The sequence below is a fragment of the Atractosteus spatula genome, chromosome 1 (genome assembly GCF_055471065.1).
Source record: "Atractosteus spatula isolate fAtrSpa1 chromosome 1, fAtrSpa1.hap1, whole genome shotgun sequence".
Lineage (NCBI taxonomy): Eukaryota > Metazoa > Chordata > Actinopteri > Semionotiformes > Lepisosteidae > Atractosteus > Atractosteus spatula.
In genome coordinates, this window is record NC_142706.1 from 21,659,971 (window position 1) to 21,679,795 (window position 19,825).

Here is a 19,825-nt window from a genome sequence, read left to right on the forward strand (position 1 = left end):
AGCTACATTCATCCAAACATAACACATATGTGCAGTAAGACTCACCCACCCACATGGTGTAAATACTACACCCATCGATGAAGCCGCACAAAAATATGAGATTGGTTAAACCTTTCTGAGACAGAGCTTCTTCACTTTGTTCTGATCAATTGCAATAAGTCCACCCATCAATCTATTTACTACTTTATCCAATACAGGGTTTAAGGGGCCTATCTCAGTAAGCAACAGGTGCAAGATAGGATACACCCTGGATGAGACTCCAGGCCATCACAGATCATAATAAATCACAACTGACTGAGGAGCTTATACAGTAGCTTGGAATTTGTGAGTTCGTATTTGAGATATTTTTGAAAGTATAGTTTTTGGAAAAAGTCAGAGAGAAAAAACTTTTGGGAAAGAATTTTGAGAAGGGTCTCAGAGAGAGACGCTGCCCAGCATTTATAGTGTGTATAATCAAAGAAGAGAATAAGTCTAGTTAGTAAGATAAGACTTTCTTATTTTTCTTGCACTGTAAGTAAAGAGCAACAGAATTTGTAACTTATGATGGCATTTGTGTGTGTTTTAACTAGATCTGCCTTTTAAAAAGACCACCCCGAGTGTGTTACAGCATTGATAACAACTCTGTATTGTATCCTTTGTATCTTTGTATACATGTCGGCATGTGTTATGATTGACATTCCTTATTCCCAACAAGTATGCTTGGAATTTACTGTTCCAGTTTCTAATTGTTTCGGTTAATTCAAAACATCTTCACTACAATTTACACCATTATCAAGCATTCTGACATTAATTTTCAGGATCAGGTTTTGATAACAGTAGCCTTGGTTTTGCAAAGACTATGGCTTTATTATAGTTCAAATGCACCTTCTGATATTTAAAGCTCTCTGTAATTTAACTAATCTCTGACAATTAAACTTGACAGCAGAGCAGGTCACATATCCATTCATTTTCTAACCCCTTCATCCAATTCAGAGTTGTGGAGCAGTCAGACACTGTCCGAGCTAGAAAGCATCCCATCCAGGCTGCCCTGTGGATGGAATAACAGTGCATTCACAGACACAGATACACTCTGACACCAGGGCCCATTAACCTACAAGTTTGGCTTTGCACTGTGAGGGGAGGTAACTGGAGCAGCCAGCGAACACAGAGAACATACAAACTCCACACAGATAGCACCCCAGTTCCAGACATGAACCCAGGCCCCCAGGACTGTGAGGCAGCAATGCTAACCACTGTGCCACTGTCGTGCCCCCAGAGAACATACAGTATGTTAACTACATCTGCTTTACACTAAATCTTGCATAATATATCAAGGCAAAACAACGAAAAGCAACTTGCCAGTGGTTCTTAATCCTGGTCCTTGAAACATCTGCACATTCTTTTGATCCAGATGAGTTCTTAATTGCAATTTTCGATTTGTGATGCATTTTTAAAATTGTGCTGTTCTCTTAGAAAAAAGCCATTGTTCTCAAGGTATTACCAGTTATTCACTATAGAACCTCTCTCAAGTGGGTCTATTACTAAATGGGAAATGTAACTAATAGTACCTCCTCAGAAAGAAAAAAAATGCTCTTTGTGAGAATGATTCTACACTATTACAACTGTATCTGTTAATTATAAATTGATCACCTACTAAGATGTTAAGCAACATCTTACAACATCTATCTTTTAAGATAGAAAAAAGAGCTGAGACGTCTTAACAGGTAAGCAATCAAACACCAATTAACAATAATTATTAGACACAGACACAAGCGTCCCTAAGTATCAGCATACAGAATTACTGAAAAGTGTTATACATCTGTGTCACACAAGCTACATTCATCCAAACATAACAAATATGTGCAGTAAGACTCACTCACCCACCCACATGGTGTAAATACTACACCCATCGATGAAGCCGCACAAAAATATGAGATTGGTCTTCAGATAAAGATATTTGTTTAATTTAATCTCGGTTCTAATGTGTTCAATTGGAGTTTTTTAAACATCAGTTACAATTTTATGTATTTTAACAAAAAGTTTAGCTATTAAAATGAAAACACAGAAAACTTCACCTCCAAAGTAAGTGCCTTTCCAATTGCGCCCAAATATTAATTGAAGAGGCGAGGTAGAGACTTCATGCATTTCATTCCAGCCAACAATGACACTAGTTCCCCAGCCTTTGCGACACGACTCAAGGGCAGATTTCTGAAACAGAAAAGAAGCATCTGTTCAAAATGTGCAAATAAATCACGAGACGTCTCTCAAAACAAAACTTATGGGTATTACACACTATCTACAGCATACTTTAACACATTGTACAGAATACAGAGGGAGGCAACCAACACTTCATACAGTATGTCATCGATCAGAAAATGCTTGCAGGAAAACTCATTTACACATCTGCAGATCTTATACAACGGCACACCTTCTTACTTTAAAATCAATAGCTTTCAAAATTAAAATAGTTAAAAACAATATCCTGTTGTAGGAGAATGTTTAGAGCTGATATGCCAGTTTGGTCAAGAGTCAAGTTTGATACCAAGAATAAACAAGTCTGACAGTAGATAAGATGCATAATAAAGTACTTATTTGCTGTAAACAGTGTTGAAAGTTGATATATAAAGTCTAAACAAACTCTAGATCATAGCAACACCTGGACACCATTTCATATGGACTTCATTACTTTTTACATTCAAATAAAATGCATTTAAAAGCCCAAATGTTTTATTAGTCATCTACATAAGAAAATGGGTTTATTCCATGCTGAAAAAAAGAAGAAAGAGAACACAACGTTTCGGCCGTGGAGCCTTCTTCAGGTGTGAGAGAGACAAAGCAGTAGGCAAAGGTAAAGTAGCGGGAGAACAAAGGTTGGGAGGGAGGAGGAGTGAGAGGCGGGAGTAGGGGACAGAAAGAGAGGCCAATCAAGAGGTGTGAAGTCAGAATGGGTGCAAAGAGGTGTGAAATGAAACTTCCAATGAATGGAGAAAATTTAAAAGAACATTAGTCTGTCGTTAAGGGAAGGGAGAATGTGTGATCCTAGCTGCAGAATAATTTTAGTTTCGGTGGTCTTTCTGATGTATGAGTTCGGAAAACCGTCTTTGAGAACACAGACGGAGAGATTAGAGTGGTCGTGGCCGTCAGAGGTGAAATGAGAAACAATGGGCTTGGAGAGATCTTGAAGATCTCTCCAAGCCCATTGTTTCTCATTTCACCTCTGACGGTGAAGATCTCTCCAAGCCCATTGTTTCTCATTTCACCTCTGACGGTGAAGATCTCTCCAAGCCCATTGTTTCTCATTTCACCTCTGACGGCCACGACCACTCTAATCTCTCCGTCTGTGTTCTCAAAAAAAGTGGCCGTCAGAGGTGAAATGAGAAACAATGGGCTTGGAGAGATCTTCACCGTCAGAGGTGAAATGAGAAACAATGGGCTTGGAGAGATCTTCACCGTCAGAGGTGAAATGAGAAACAATGGGCTTGGAGAGATCTTCAAGATCTCTCCAAGACCATTGTTTCTCATTTCACCTCTGACGGCCACGACCACTCTAATCTCTCCGTCTGTGTTCTCAAAGATGGTTTTCCGAACTCATACATCAGAAAGACCACCGAAACTAAAATTATCTTCACCGTCAGAGGTGAAATGAGAAACAATGGGCTTGGAGAGATCTTCACCGTCAGAGGTGAAATGAGAAACAATGGGCTTGGAGAGATCTTCAAGATCTCTCCAAGCCCATTGTTTCTCATTTCACCTCTGACGGCCACGACCACTCTAATCTCTCCGTCTGTGTTCTCAAAGACGGTTTTCCGAACTCATACATCAGAAAGACCACCGAAACTAAAATTATTCTGCAGCTAGGATCACACATTCTCCCTTCCCTTAACGACAGACTAATGTTCTTTTAAATTTTCTCCATTCATTGGAAGTTTCATTTCACACCTCTTTGCACCCATTCTGACTTCACACCTCTTGACTGGCCTCTCTTTCTGTCCCCTACTCCCGCCTCTCACTCCTCCTCCCTCCCAACCTTTGTTCTCCCGCTACTTTACCTTTGCCTACTGCTTTGTCTCTCTCACACCTGAAGAAGGCTCCACGGCCGAAACGTTGTGTTCTCTTTCTTCTTTTTTTCAGCATGGAATAAACCTATTACTTGTTCCTTTGCAGCCTACGCATGCTGACGCAGCTACCCACCTGAACTACATAAGAAAATGTATGTTAGTTTAAACGATCAAAATGTTTAATAATTCCACATTTAAATCAATGGGGTCTCTTGCTACATAAAACTTTTAAAAGTGAACATCTTTCCTACTGAACTCACCATGACAGAGACGTTCCCAACACACTCGAAGGAGAAGTCCACTCCGCCTTTGGTCATCTCAGCCAGGACCTCCTGGATGGGTTTGCTGTGGTCGTTAGGGTTGACAAACTCGGTGGCGCCGAACACCTTGGCCTTCTCAAACTTGTCCTTGTTGATGTCGATCCCAATGATCCGAGAGGCTCTGGCAGCCTTGCAGCCCATCACAGCAGCCAGACCCACAGCTCCCAGGCCGAACACTGCACAGGTGGAGCCGGGCTCTACCTGTGGGCCAGGACAGAAGAGTTCAAATACCAAGCTTACACACCAACCTGTCCTCAACTACAACTGTGCCCCCAGGCTACATATGCTCAACATACGTATTGACTTTATGCAAAATCTCTCACGATTCCCATAATGAAATTTCCGAGTGATGCAAAGTTAATGTTATATACACAAAGAGCAAGCAATGTTCCCTCCATGGCTGAACCACACAGAGTAAACGAACATAATGTGGTCACCACCAACATCCATCCGGGCTCCCTTTTACACTTAGTGCCACCTCTGCGTATCATCTCGTAATTTTTCACTTAAAGTTATAAATAACCCAATTAGTCAGGGAAGTGCTCAAGTGATTATAAGACTGCTGTGATTGATCTTCACTCACAACTTTTATACTTGTATTGCTGTCTTGACCTTAAATGTTATTAGGGAAACATAGAATGTGCATAAAAAAATCAAATGTATTGTTTACTGTATATTTTTATGTGTATGCTATATTTGTTGTTTATCCTAACTATAGGGTCTTGAAATGTATTTTCATTAAGCAAATCGTTTTAATGTATAAATATAATGAATGATAATCCTCTATACTGTATACTGTATGTTCACACAGTGGCTAAGATAGGGTTGTTTACTTAACAATGTGTGGAATAATGGAACCTCTACATAAGTCAGGGATGGGGTATACTATACTCAATTCCACCCTAAAACAAAATTCAACAACTAACCTGAATTGCAGTTCAGTCTAAACCCTGTCATGATTAAAGCTGCAACTGATATGGTATCAATTCCACTTGGAGTTCACACATGGCTATGGAGATACGGCACCGCTCAATGGTATTTCATAATACCTGAAATCTCCTGTTTCTCCTTCTCAATCAGTAGCTCTTGTAGCCTGAATAGTTTTTCCTATTTGCTTTTTTTTTTCTTTTTCTGATGCACCAGCCACTGCCTGGAAACCATTCAGACTTTCAAAATTAATACATTAGCCAGGTCTGCTAAAGTCTTCAGTGATGCCCAAGAAACATACTGTATACATATAATTATAATTATGGGTTTTCAGAGGTTGTCTATATAAGTGTTCTTACACATACTGCAGCACACTGATGAAAAACCCGGGTATTCTGCTATTTTACAAATGCTGCCATCGTGTGTTAGACCATTTCCTCTACTCTGGATATGCAATGGCCTCTTTGAAACATACCAATTTCTATTATATTGATAGTATAGTGAATTAAAAGAATTCTAGAATAGTTGTAAATTAACAGTTATTTTGGAATGTGGTCATGCAACACCTGAACAGTGGCAACAAAAAAAAAATAATATCCAATGTTCTGGAATAAAGCAGAACAAATCAAGGAATGCATCACACTTTTCAAATGCATATGAAGAATGAAGAGATAAGAGAGATGCCCGGGAAGTGTGATAATAATATCATTTTCTTGTTTTTGTATGTTTTTGCAAACTATGCAGGCTTGACGTAGGCTTTGTGCTCAAATATATATAAAGATGCTGCCTATCCTTGGTCAGTAAGATAAGGGGCATGTATTTGGTAAACTGGCTGTACACCAAGAATATGAAAAGAACTAACTGTTGTCTAGTATGCAATTTAGATATAATTAATTGGCAGGTGTTGCTGTAATATCATTTTTTTAGAATATGTCATAGTAACTCTTTTTGTTTTAAGGTATAAAGGACCATCTTCAGCTACATATTTTTTAAGTCTGGTGGTTGCAAGCTGGACTTCCATATGCATATGAATAAAGGGACTTCTGCTTCACAGACACCTGAACTTTGTCTTTTGTTTGACACTACACATGCAATTAAAAAGTTCACTACAGTCCAGATGTATGTTCAATATTACCAGTGCAAAAGATGACATTTGTATGCTACACATTCCAAAATCATGACATACCTTTTTGATTGTCTAATAAACTTTTCTTGAATCACTATTATTGAAATCACTTTCTGTTAACTGCATATCTCACTCCACATTCTGCAGCTAAATTACAACCCCTGATATATGAAGTAAAGATATCTATAAAATGTAATTGTGGTAAACATTTTATTTCAGGAATACTTGTGCAGTAGTGATGAACAGTGTTGTTTCTTGACATCACCACAGTGCATTTCGAAAGCCCTCAAAATCAGGTATGAACTGGTATTAACCTGAAATCTACCACGACGTGAATGAATTAATTTGATTTCTTGTAAGGCTTCAAGCAGACGAGCAGCAGTCACCTTGGCAGTGTTGAGTGCAGCACCATACCCAGTTGGAATTCCACATCCTAGTAGGCACACTTTATCAAGGGGAGCGTCGGCTCGAATCTTGGTCACCGAGGTGTCTGGAACCACAGTGTATTCAGAGAAGCTGCTAACGCCAATGAACTGATAGATCTGCTGTCCCTTGCAGGTTATCCTGCTGGTACCATCTGCCATCACGCCCTGTTGTGTATTTTCCCTGCAAATTAAAAAAGTAAATATATGTGGCCAGTTAAGTAAACCTTTTCCCATTGTTGCCAGGCTCTCCGTTTAGGCATTGAGCAGTAGATTTGAACAGCAAACTTAGACTTTGATATCACCATATATCAAAGGTATAAGCTCATAACCATAGCAACAGTTTTGACAGTACTCTATTAAATATTTATTTATGCATTTTTCATTTATACCCATCCAATTTTGAACTGCCAATTGTATCTACGCTTTAGTTTTCAGCAAAACCTCCTGTATTGTATGTTCAGGAATAAAAGAGAGCTTTTCCAGTCCACCCTAGCACTGAGCCATTCAAATCTTGACATGCTTTATACTGTAGAACCTTACAGGACTGCCAACTGCCAGCTGCCAACTTGAGAAGCCTTCACACATCAAGGAAGTTGCAGGAGTCATTATTTCACCAACTGCCAAGACAGCTCTTATCCCACCAACTTATCACACCCCTATCTATGGCAATGTTAAGCCCATTGTCACGATCATAAACCCCTCCTTTTAAGATCGCTCTAGCCCTTCCTTGTTTACTCCAGGTTTCCTGCACCTGCCTCCAGTTCCAGCCCCTTTCCTATAAGTGCCAGACGTTCCTGCCAATCTGGGCTCAGCTTTGGAAGATGGGATGCCTGGAAGCCCACCTACCAGCGAGTCCAGGAGGGGCTGGGTGGCATAGGCTTCACAATGGCATCCTGACCATCTGGGTCTGGGGCCGGGAGCGCCTGGCCTCATTACCCCCTTTTATTCCTCTGACCCTTCGCCGGATCCCGCTCTGGCTTTTAACTCTTGTCTGGTTTGTCAGGATAGATCACCCGGCTTTGGACATGATCCGGTCTGATCATGGACTCCCTTTGGATTTGTAGCTTTGCCTTGGAACACCCCCCCCCCCTCCGAACACCAGAGCACCTTGGACATGCCCCCTGTTCTTCTTCCAGCCCCTACCCTAGTCCTTTTTTCCCCGTGTTTTCTCACTCCTCTCTGGATTCTGCTGTCTGCATAGGGTCCTGAAAAATGCTTCGTGACACTCATTGTAAATCACCACCTGGGCAATCAATACTACTAAGAAAATCTTCACATCGACACACTTATAAAGACTTATAAAGGAACATTACATGACTGACATAAGAAAAAAGACTTAAGATTACCAGTTCTTGTCACATAAATTAGTTTTAGGACTCAGGCAGCACTCGCATTCACCACACTGTGGCAGGAAGAGGGGGATGACTGTGTCTCCTGAAAACAAGAGCACGTTTAGGATGCAGTGCACTGTTCAGCATTAAATAAAAGGAAACAAAATTCTGGATATGGTAAACTTACAAATTGTGACAGTAAAGGACTGAAAAATGTATTGTGCAAACAAAGTCTCTTATTAAAATTATCATGGAGCTACTTTGGAGTCCTCAGTTATTAGATGGGTTTTATACTAGCATGTTTCAAAGTCTATAACAGTGCAGGACAAGTTCAGGACAGCAGCTGTCCAACATATCCTTTTCTGTACCATCTTGTTCCCCATAAACTCTGGTGATCCTTCTGCAAAACAGATTCCTACTGGAATACCAGTGAAGATGCCAACCTGGATTACATAGAGCTCTGTTTGTCTTTCTAAGATGACTCCAACACATTACATGAAAGATCCTTCTCAATACGTATGGTGTTAAGGCACAAAACAATCTAGCGCTTTTCAATACAATTAAGACAGAATTTCCATTGGTCAGTTAAAAGAACTGTTTTGCAATGATTGACATTATCTGATCTGATACAGATAATAACCTAACATTATGCTTCACCGACCTCAAAAATTCTGAAAACATGTCTTTGATTTCCTGTATTAAGGATGTTCTGAAAGTATCCCAGCTACACACATGTTCTACAGCATATCAGCTTTGTGGGATATACAGTATACTGTAGATGTTAAAATGTAACTGTATCTTGTGATAAACTTCTGGTAGAAATAGATCTGCACATAAATACAATTTTATTTTTTACAAACCTGCAAAAAATAGGGAGAAGTTTATTTAAAGGATTAGATAATAGGAATTCATGACAACCTTTTTTTTTGCTGCAGCTAATCGTCATTTCCACAGGGTGTGCATAAAGTTGATCACTTATAAGTAACAAAATAATAGTAAACATATTTTAATAAATGCTCAACATCAATAACACCCTCTATTAAATAAATTGTAAAATATCCATAGTATAATAAATAGATATGTTGAAATTAGTTACTTTATACTAACATTCATCCATTTTCTAACCACGTTCTCCAATTCAGGGTGCAAGCAATGGGCACAAGGCATGGTACACAGGACAGACACACAGACACAAACACACACAAACTTTTTTACTATGCACTAAATTGAAGAGCCTGCACGTTATGAAAAAATGAGGAAGTATGGAAGACTAAATTTTTATAATGGCCACATTTTTATGGTCTGTTCCAAATCCACAGTCAGTTCTTTTAATTCAGTGTGTGTGAATAACGATTTAGTGACTTACATCTATGTAGATTTTGTGTTTTGGAATAAGCTATAGAAAAGACATTGTTGAAAAAATATCACTGGAACTGCGGTCCTGTTTAGGCTGTCTCACGCCGATTGCTTACAAAGATGAAGTGGTTAGAAAATGGATGGATGGAAATATCAATGGAAGGAGTGAAGACTTTATGCGGGGCACTGTATGTAATTTGTACCAAGAGACGTCTCACATGCCCACACGAGATTTATAATGAGATTTTTAAATAAATCAACACTTGTTACATGTTAAAAACATGGACTAAATATGAATAAGCAAGATTTGAAATGTAAACACAGAAACTGAGACGTAAATAATAAGAACTACATTTTTTATGTACCTAGCCATCATACCAAAACGGCTTCACCTGGTGTAAATTTTGTGACGCCAGGACCAACACTTTCCACAATTCCAGCTCCTTCATGTCCCAGAACCATGGGGTAGGGTCGGGTTTGGTTCACTTTAGTCATCTCAAACACGTAAGTCCAGTCAGTGTGACACACTCCACTGGCTGCAATCTGTAGCATTATACAGCGGGCAGATTATTACCTTTTTATATTGTATTTACAGTATTAGCAGTTATTGGCAATTACTTAACATATCAATTAAACATCTTCCGAACTACTAGATTTAAGTTACTTTGGTTGTAAAAGTTAACAATGAATTAATCCTGTCAATTGAAGGTGCCATTTTATTTTAGCATGCACTTTACCCAAAGCAAGAACTTTTCATAAACCCTTGTAGTGAAAGAAATTTAAAGTGTATTCAATGACAGCAAATACATATAGTCAACATACTCTGTAAAATGTTTAAGATATTAAAATACCATATGCACCAATGCTTTGTAACAGGTTGCAGGCAGGATATACAGTATATTGTATATTTCTAATCATACAGAATAATTTCAGATGAATTACCATTCATATTATTCATAGAGGCACTCATTACAGGAACACAATATAAAAACACTTTGCATGCCTTCATCATTGATTTGTCTTCTTTAATCAGTCTTTTTAATATCTTGCTCAAGCCAAACGAAATCATTATCAGTCAAAGGAATGGTATTTTAGGGATATTCTCATACAAATCCTAGATATCAAACCAAAAGAGCTTTAGGCTTTGCTTTCCATTCTCAGTACGATCAGATTTGGGAAGAGCTTCAGGAAATGGAGAGTTGGTTTCATGGTGTGGTATGAAACGGCTGGAGTCTCACCTTGATACGAACTTCATGAGCCTTGGGCGGAGCCACCTCCACTTCCTCGATAGACAGGGGCTTCCCAGGCTCCCAGGCCACTGCTGCCTTACACTGAATCACCTGTAGAGCATGTTTTCGTGATGTTGCAACTTGTTAATCTGTTAGTTTATTTAAATAATTTATGCTGCATCGGGGGCAGCATGGTGGTGCAGTGGTTAGCATTATTGTCTCACAGAGCTGGGGCCCTGGGGTACTACAGTATGTACGCGGAGTTTGTATTTTCTCAATCTGTTAGCCTGGGTTTTCTCTGGGTACTCCGGTTTCCTCTCACAATCCACTTACTTAATGGTAAAAGGCTTGAATTGAGTGTTAAGAATATTTTGTTTAAATCTTAATATAACGCAATATAACGTAATTTATTTTACATATGAAGGTCATAGATCTGGTGGGCTCTTGTCATCACACTGCATACTTTCCACATTCTGTGATGCAGCATCCATTTATTCATCCATCCATTTTCTAACTGCTTCATTCAAGTTCAATTCAGGATCGCAGGGAAGGCGGAGCTGATCCCAGCAAGCAACGGGCACAAGGCAGGATACACCAGTCCATTGCAGGGCACGCAGACACAAAAACAGACACGCGAACACACACACTCCAGGGCCAATTTTCCCAGAAGCCAATTAACCTACTGTACCAGCATGTCTTTGGACTGCGGGAGGAAACCAGTCTTGTTCACAGAGTGCCTTTGTGCTTTCCAGTAAGATGTGGCATAGAGATAATGGATGTAAATTTAAATAGCAAAAATCTTAATGTCTCACCAGTACTTAATTGAAATTTAATTTACAATGATGCAACACCCCCAACCCAGCTCTCTCAACACTCAGATAAACTGGAACTAAGGACTTTGAATAGAAATACGACATGCAGCTAATGTAACTGTTTACAGGTTCTACTGGAAGTAGAACACTATAATGACCTTTGTAACACGGTTAGGAATCTCACTTGGAAAAGTACACCGTATCACTGGGGTACATTATCTCAAACAAGTCAGACGTAGTACTGCATAACCCTTTTTGTAACTCTGACTAATATTTACATGATAATGTGATTATACTGAGACTGGTCTTATTCTTAGGAAGGGTGTAAATCAACCTACAAAAGCAAATGTACTTTTTAAGTCAATAAAAAAATACCTTCCCGGCTGTTCCCATGGTGTTTCTTCAGCGAGCCAAGAGCAAGTTTAAACAGCTGATCTTTGGCCAGCGTGAACCTGTGAGACAGTGTTACTAATGGGAGATATGACATTTAAATAAAAAGATATGAAAAGTGTTCTAAATAATAACACGCAGCCGCCCAGCGTAAACTGTTCTAAACACAACGCCAAGGATTCCGAAGAACTGCAAATTTAGTTAAGATAACATTGCAGTATTTTTTATGAGAGCCCATGTAAATCGTAAGGAACCAAAAGCATCTTAAGCCCATTAAGATCAGGATAGTCGTGTAACATTCGTGTGACTGTAGGTGACGAAGCAATATGATTTAGTTCTTTCTTTTGTAGCACAGACAGCACAATAAAATGCACTTCTACTTTAATTTAATCAATACAGTATAATTTGTCACGGAAATTATTATTATTATTATTAATAATAATAATAATAATAATATTTTTGCTAGATTTGTTGTATCGCAAATATTGAGAATTAAGTGCTATAACCGGTGCTCCAAATGTAGTTCGCAAAATACGGACTTCAGACTTCAGACTGCTATTGATTTATGTATTCGGATTGCATAACCTGTAAGTATGTTACTTTCTGTAATATGAATAATTCAAGAAAAATAGTTAACTGAAACAATAACAGCTACAGGTGTAATATGTTCTCACAGTTATGAAAAAGCGAAACAACCCCAGGGATTGATACACACAAACTTTGCGTTTCAAAATAAGGACAAAACTTTTTACCATACCCCTAGATAATGGCATGAACTTTAGCATTACTGTTTTCAAAAGAACATTCGACAAAAAGAAAAACATCCAGTAGGGCTGAATGTAAAAATAATAAAAAATATATATGAAAAATAAACCAGATTACCTTAAAATGCAAACATTACTGTAAGACCTCTAAAGTTTGTATCTCCACCCGAATACACGACTTCCTCTTTCAAAGGACCTCTGTAAGTCTCAAGCACTGCCTGTTGTACTAGAATAATACAGCAGTACAGGGTATAAGAAGCTATAAAGAGCTTCAATTATTATTATTAATAACTTAACTGTTAACTGTCAGTGTCTGCGGGGCAATATTTTACTGTCATACCTTTATACATTACAGACTGAATTTTTAATATAATCACTAATATAGACGTGGTGTACTATACAGATTACTAACCCATAGAATTGTATTTTGTGCCTGCAGAGAAAAAGGATTTTAGCCGTACGCCTGGTTTCAATTTTTCCACCTTTCAGTTTTGCTGGATTTTAAATGTTATGGGACTTCGTGATTTAGCAAAACAAAAGGCCGTTTTTTTTTGTATTGCGAGAGATTAAGTGGAGCTTTTTATTTTTTTTTTAAATTGACGTATGTTCCTCTAGTTAGAACTAACATTCCAATGGGAGCAGTGATGTTTAATTATCATTTGACTGTAATCAATCTGCGGGTATTGCAATTTTGAGGGTACATTGAAGGGTAAAAATAATGGCGGTTATACATCAATATTTGGTAGAGCCACATTTTGCCGCAATAAAAGTTTTGAGTCTTTTGGGGAAGGTAGCAGCATATTTCAGTTTTTGATTTTCTGTAAGATATCAGCTGACAAATGTAATTTTGTCTTTAAATATTTTCTGTCTGAGCATGTGAGTTTGTGATTAAAATAGGAAAGATGGAAGATGTGTATCACTTGTAATCCAGCAACATTTGAAAACTTTTAAAGAGTCTAAAAAGTAATTAGCTTGCTTTAAAAGCATTGATTGGAAAAAGATGTGTATAATTTGTAATGTGTAACTTTTGTAAGGCACAGTATATGCCTTTAATAAAATAATAGTATTTTGTTTCTTAACGTTAAGGAAGAGATCAATAAGATCAAGGGTACATTTCTGGATATTGAAATAACCCTAACTGTATAAACTTTTTATACAGTTTTTGATGATAGATTCTGTATGCCTATTAGATCATTCCCCTCTGGAGTTGTATAGGTGATATCTAGGCTTAAGAATTATTGACTCATGGAGATCGAAACTTCCGGTTTTAAATAAATTCACATGGTATAATAAGAATAAGTCTAAGTGGTCAAGAACTGGTTTCTGGTTGATTTCAAATTTAACAGGAGAGGTTAACTAGGTCTATATTAAAACGTTGGTATTGACCATTTATATTTCTTAGGAAAATTGATTCTAAACATTTTACATTTTACAGGGGAATTGTAGTCCCAATTTCTCAGACAAGTTATTAAATCTCAGTAACTAAATGAATTGACAGTATTGCAACATTTTACAAATTCCAAATTAAGTACAAAATCATGAACTTTGTGAAAGTACTGTATAGTCGCCATGTTGTGGCAAACCCATCCACAGGCGACAGCAAAGGTTCCCATGAATTGCAATGTGAAGCAGAGCTTTCTGCTCGCTAGCCACTGTAATGACTAATGTAATGCGATGTAATTAATAATAATAATAATTGCTTACACTTATATAGGACTTTTCTCGACACTCCACTCGAAGAGCTTTACAGGTAATGGGAACTCCCCCCCACCACCAATGTGCAGCATCCACCTGGATGATGCGATGGCAGCCATAGTGCGCCAGTTCACTCACCACATATCAGCTATCAGTGAGGAGGAGAACAGAGTGATGAAGCCAGATGTACAATGAGTATAGGTTATGCTGCAGACATCTCACTGCAAATACATCCAAATATTACTTAAAATTCTACTGGATTAAAAAAGATGAATTCACAATCAAGCCTGCTTGATTACAATGTAATAGGACTGCTTTCTGAATTGCTGAATATGGCACTGCACATACAGTACCTGGACTTTTGGTCTATTTTTTAATGTAAATAGAAGGTTTTAAACATTCCTGTGTAATACATTTTACTTTCATTGTGGTTTGAAATGCACTCATCAATGGCAATTCTTTCTAACCCTGAAATATAAAAATAGCATTGCAGTTCCCTTTCAACTTTATTTGGATAAATAAATCCCTTTACCTTAAAAATATATTTTTTAACACAGGAAGATGGGGGCTTAAATGATTTAGATTTTAGAACATCTAATACTATCCTTAAGATAAAACGGACACAGAATTACTTTAAATAAGAAATGTACAGTATGACGTATGTGGTATTCATTCTCTAATTTAATCTTTCATGTACCTAACAAAGTTAAATAAATGTAACTTTGATGTAGGGAAAATCCCCTTGAAATTTGCCCATGTTCCATAAACAAGTACTCCTTAATGGTCTCTAATGTATAAATATAATTGTTCCCCTCACAGATATGCAAGATATAAAATTTAGAAATAAAATCTTTGAAATTCTTTGAAAACTAGGTTAAAATGGTATCATAATTGGCGGCGGTGGTGAAATGTATAATTATACAGACTTCATGGATGAATACTGTATACTTCCATTAAGTTTGATCAATACTACAGTATATTGTAACCAATGCTGTCCCTAGAGAAGAATTGACTCTTAAGAAACTGTAATATGATATAATGAGTTATAATTGCAAAATAAGTATTTAAAATAACGTCTGCAAGTTGCCAATGTCTTGTCGATTAAACTGTTTTGGAACAATTTGTTTGGGACGCATCTTAACTGGAATAATGTATGAATGATGTCAAGAAGATATTCTATTACCAATAGGGGAAGGAGGTTAATAAGGTTAATTATTCATTGATTTTACCCCGTAAAGACCCTTGTTGTACATAGATTTAAAATTAATAAAGAAGATAATTGTGTATTTTGTGAAACTTGCCCAAAGCTTTTACAACATTTGTTTTGGCTTATTGATCAAACATTCTGGCTTGATCTGCAAAATTATATAATATACTTATATATTATAATAATATAATTTTAATATAAATTATATAAGTTTAATATACCGCCCTGGAGCTCTCAAGTGGCTACTCACTGAAGCTAAGCAGGGCTGAGTTTGGTCAGTACTTGGATGGGCAACCTCCTGGGAAGTTATAGTTGCTGCTGGAAGTGGTGTTAGTGGGACCAGTGGGGGGCACCCACCCTGTGATCTGTATGGATCCTAATTCCCCAGTATAGTGGTGGGGACACTATACTGTCGTGGGTGCCGTCTTTCAGATGAGACATTAAGCTGAGGTCCTGACTCTCAGTGCTCACTCAAGATCCCCGGGCATTTCTCGATAAGAGGAGGGAGTTAGCCCGGTGTCCCGGACACATTTCCCCCATTGGCCTTTACCATAGCCTCCATATTGTCCCCGTGTATGATGCACTGGCCCTGTGATGGACTGGCGCCCTGTCCAGGGTGTACCCTGCCTTGTGCTCGTTGCTTGCCGGGTAGGCTCCGGCTTCCTGCAACCCCGTATGGTATAAAGCGGTTTTGCAAATGACATAACATTAATTATATAATAAAGAGATGTCCTGTGACTTTTTAGTCCCATTGAATTTTTTTTAAATATTGTTTGTCATTACTTAATCATTATACATGTTTGTTATTATATACATAAAATGCAATGGTCTTGGAAGACACCCACATTTGAACAAATTAAGATAGACATACAGTATCTCCAATTATTTCTTACTATAACAATTTGAAAGCTGTGCATACCTAATCTTTATTTAATTAATTTAACCTTTTTTCGTAAGGTTCAGCTTTTACAGTATGTACTACTGATGTTATTCAGTGCCTATAAAAAGTATTCACTCCCCTTGGACTTTTTCACATTTTATTGTGTTACAGCATGGAACCATGATGTATTTAACTGAGAATTTTTGCCATTCATCAGCACAAGATACTTGATAATGTCAAAGTGAAAATAAATCCAGACATTTTACTAAATTAATTAAAAATAAAAAACAGAGATAATTGAATGCATAGGTATTCACCCCCTTGCTTTGAAACACCTAAATTACCTGGAAAGTAACCATCTCTCTTATCCAAGTCACTAATTACATGATTGGAGTCCACCTATGTGCAGTTGAGGTGTCTGGGAGCTTCCCCACTTAGTGCATTTCCAAGGAAATACTACACCATGAAGACCGAGGAACATTCCAAGCAGATCCCAGACAAGGTTCTTGAAGCATATCAGTAAGGGCAAGGATATTAGAAAATTTCCAAGGCATTGAATATACTTCGAAGCACAGTGAAGTCCATCATTAAAAAAGTGAGAAAATATGAAACAACTGTGAATCTGCCCAGAACTGTCCGTCCTCAAAAACTGAGTGTCCGGGCAAGAAGAGCCATAGTAAGAGAAGCCACCGAGAGGCTTACGGCAACTCTAAAGGAGTTACAGTCCTCCACGACAGAGATGGGAGAAACTGTGCATGAGACAACAATAGCACGCACACTTCATATATCTGGCTTGTACGGAAGGGTGGCAAGAAGAAAGCCTTTGTTGAAAAACCTCTTATTACATCTATGCTGGAGTTTGCCCAAAGGTGTTTGAGAGACAATTTGGAGGAAGAGTGTATGGTCCGATGAGACCAAAATTGAACTTTGAACAACCTAACACAGCACATCATACTGAGAACGTCATCTCTACAGTGAAGCATGGTGGTGGCAGCATCATGCTTTGGGGATGCTTCTCTGTGGCAGGGACTGGAAAACCCAAAGATAGAAGGAAAAATGGATGGAGCTAAGTACCGAAAAATCCTGGTGGAAAACGTGCTGCAATCCGAAAGAGCACTGGGACTTGGGAGACAATTCATCTTCCAACAGGATAATGACCCAAAACATACAGCAAAAGCCACACTGGAGTGGCTTAAAACCAGAAAGGTAAATGTCCTGGAGTGACCCAGTCAAAGCCCAGACCTCAATCCAATTTAGCTTCTCTTGAAGGACTTAAAAAATTGCTGTTCAAAAAAGGTCCAAATCCAACCTGATGGAGCTTGAGCAATTTTGCCAAGAAGAATGGGCAAAAATTCCAGTGTCAAGATGTACAATGCTGATGGAGACTTACCCAAAGAAACTCGCATGTGTAATTGCTGCCAGGTCCTACCAATTATTAAAGTATTAAATACGGGGGGATACTTATAAGTTCAATTATTTTCTGTTTTTTATTTTTAAATTAGTAAAATGTCTGGATTTATTTTTTCAATTTGACAGTATACAGTAGAGTACATTGTGTTGATGAATGGCAACAATTTTCAGTTAAATGGTTCCATGCTGTAACACAATAAAATGTGGAAAAAGTCCAAGGGGGGCAAATACTTTTTTATAGGCACTGTATGTACTCTTGTGTGTCTTGTATAAAAATCATTATTGCTGTTGCTATAAATAAATGTGTAGGATTTGATTTACAAACATGTTACATTTTAAAATCACCACTTTCTGAAACAGCATATTGTGAATGAAATCCTCTCAGTTTTTTAGGAGAAAAAGCACAAACTAGACTGTTTTAGAAGATGTGCACTGTAGCTAGTACCGGAGCATTTTATTAAATTTAGAATACTACAACATGTTACAGGAGCAAGGTACATGATTAAATAGTGGCAATGGACTTATGGAATCCTGCATAAGACTAAGACTAAGACTAAGATTATATACTGTATACAGTATATCAACATTTCTTATTTAGATAATAAAATGAAAGATCAATAATGACATGACATTATGTTAATTTTTAAAACAAGTCTGTAGCTCTCAGCCACAAAATGTTTTTTAAAGACTTTTTTTCTTAAATGAGACTACAGTGCCACAAAAATGTTTTTCATTATAATATGCCTAAACAAAGAGTCAGACTAAAAAAGCTTTCAAATTACAATGAAAAGCCCCAAGTATTGGTTTTAGTAACTCAACTCATGTAAAATATTGCTATGAAGCTTCTTAATGTGTTATTATACATAGTTAACATCAAGTAAGACAAGTTAAATAACAAGACAGAATAATTAGCAATTACACATACAGTAATCTATAGCAATTGAAAATGGCATAAAAGATGTAAGGAGATTTGCACAATGAATTACACATAAGGAATAAAATTTGGCCTTTTAGCAGTAAAACAAATGTTTTGCACTTCTTTGGCTAATAACATGGTACAAATGAATTGAGTTTGGTAGCTAATGCAAACTAACTGCAAAAGAAACATAATATTGTAACTATACACTGCCAAACCACTGTCATTTGAAATCTGCACAAAATATTTGACCTTTTATTCTGATATTGGCATTATTTCTATGAGGCTTTTATATAATTTAAGATTAGAGGGTTAAGCTGTAAGAAAAGATGTGTTCTATATTAGCACACTTTTTTTGAGGTTCTGTGAATATGAGAAGATTTAGTTATAATATAATAACATATAGCATCACTTTATTAACTCTTTAAAATTTCTTGCATTAGGAATTATCTTTTTGCATACCCCAGCTTGCTCTCCATGAGACACAGACAGGGAGAGAGCCTGGGGTCAGAGCACAGGGTCTGCCATTGTATAACACCCCTGGAGCAGTTGGGGTTAAGGGCCTTGCTCAGGAGCCCAACAGAGTAGGATTCCTCTGCTGGTTACAGGATATGAACTAGCAACCTTCAAGCCACAGGCACAGATCCTTACCCACAGAGCCACCGCTCCGCACATACTGTATGTCACCCTTATGTAACCAAGACAGATTTTAAAATAGTCTCAGTTCTCTGCTTCTTCTTCAGGGGTAGTGCAGTTAATAGTTTTTTCACTGCAAATGTGAAAAGTATATCAAATTCTGTACAATACACATTATTTTCCATTACCTAACCCCAGAAAATAAAAACTGGAAGAAAGTTGAACTTTTTGTCTAAAATGAGACACATTCTGTGTTGTAAAAACAGAGCACTGCCTTCCAACAGAAGGACCAGCTTCATCTTTTGTGGTAGGAGTATCATGGTATGGGGCTGCTTTGATTCTTAATAACCTGACAGCTTTCTTT

General features: G+C 37.7%; 1 protein-coding gene across 2 annotated transcripts in view; it reads right to left on the reverse strand.

Moving 5' to 3' along the window:
- LOC148840741 (alcohol dehydrogenase class-3-like) overlaps positions 1 to 12,929 on the reverse strand; it is a 15,632-nt gene extending 2,703 nt beyond the window's left edge. The window contains exons 1-8 of one of the 2 annotated variants that reach the window (XM_088919337.1): positions 12,836 to 12,929; positions 11,939 to 12,015; positions 10,761 to 10,862; positions 9,915 to 10,065; positions 8,182 to 8,269; positions 6,797 to 7,016; positions 4,298 to 4,558; positions 2,055 to 2,187 (exon numbers count right to left, since the gene is read on the reverse strand). In XM_088919337.1, the coding sequence (XP_088775463.1) occupies positions 2,055 to 2,187; positions 4,298 to 4,558; positions 6,797 to 7,016; positions 8,182 to 8,269; positions 9,915 to 10,065; positions 10,761 to 10,862; positions 11,939 to 11,956 (973 nt within the window). In that variant the 5' untranslated portion in view covers positions 11,957 to 12,015; positions 12,836 to 12,929. Of the gene's footprint in view, positions 1 to 2,054; positions 2,188 to 4,297; positions 4,559 to 6,796; positions 7,017 to 8,181; positions 8,270 to 9,914; positions 10,066 to 10,760; positions 10,863 to 11,938; positions 12,032 to 12,835 lie in introns of both variants that reach the window. The other variant, XM_088919347.1, reaches the window with a different exon arrangement.
- Positions 12,930 to 19,825: the final 6,896 nt, after the last annotated feature.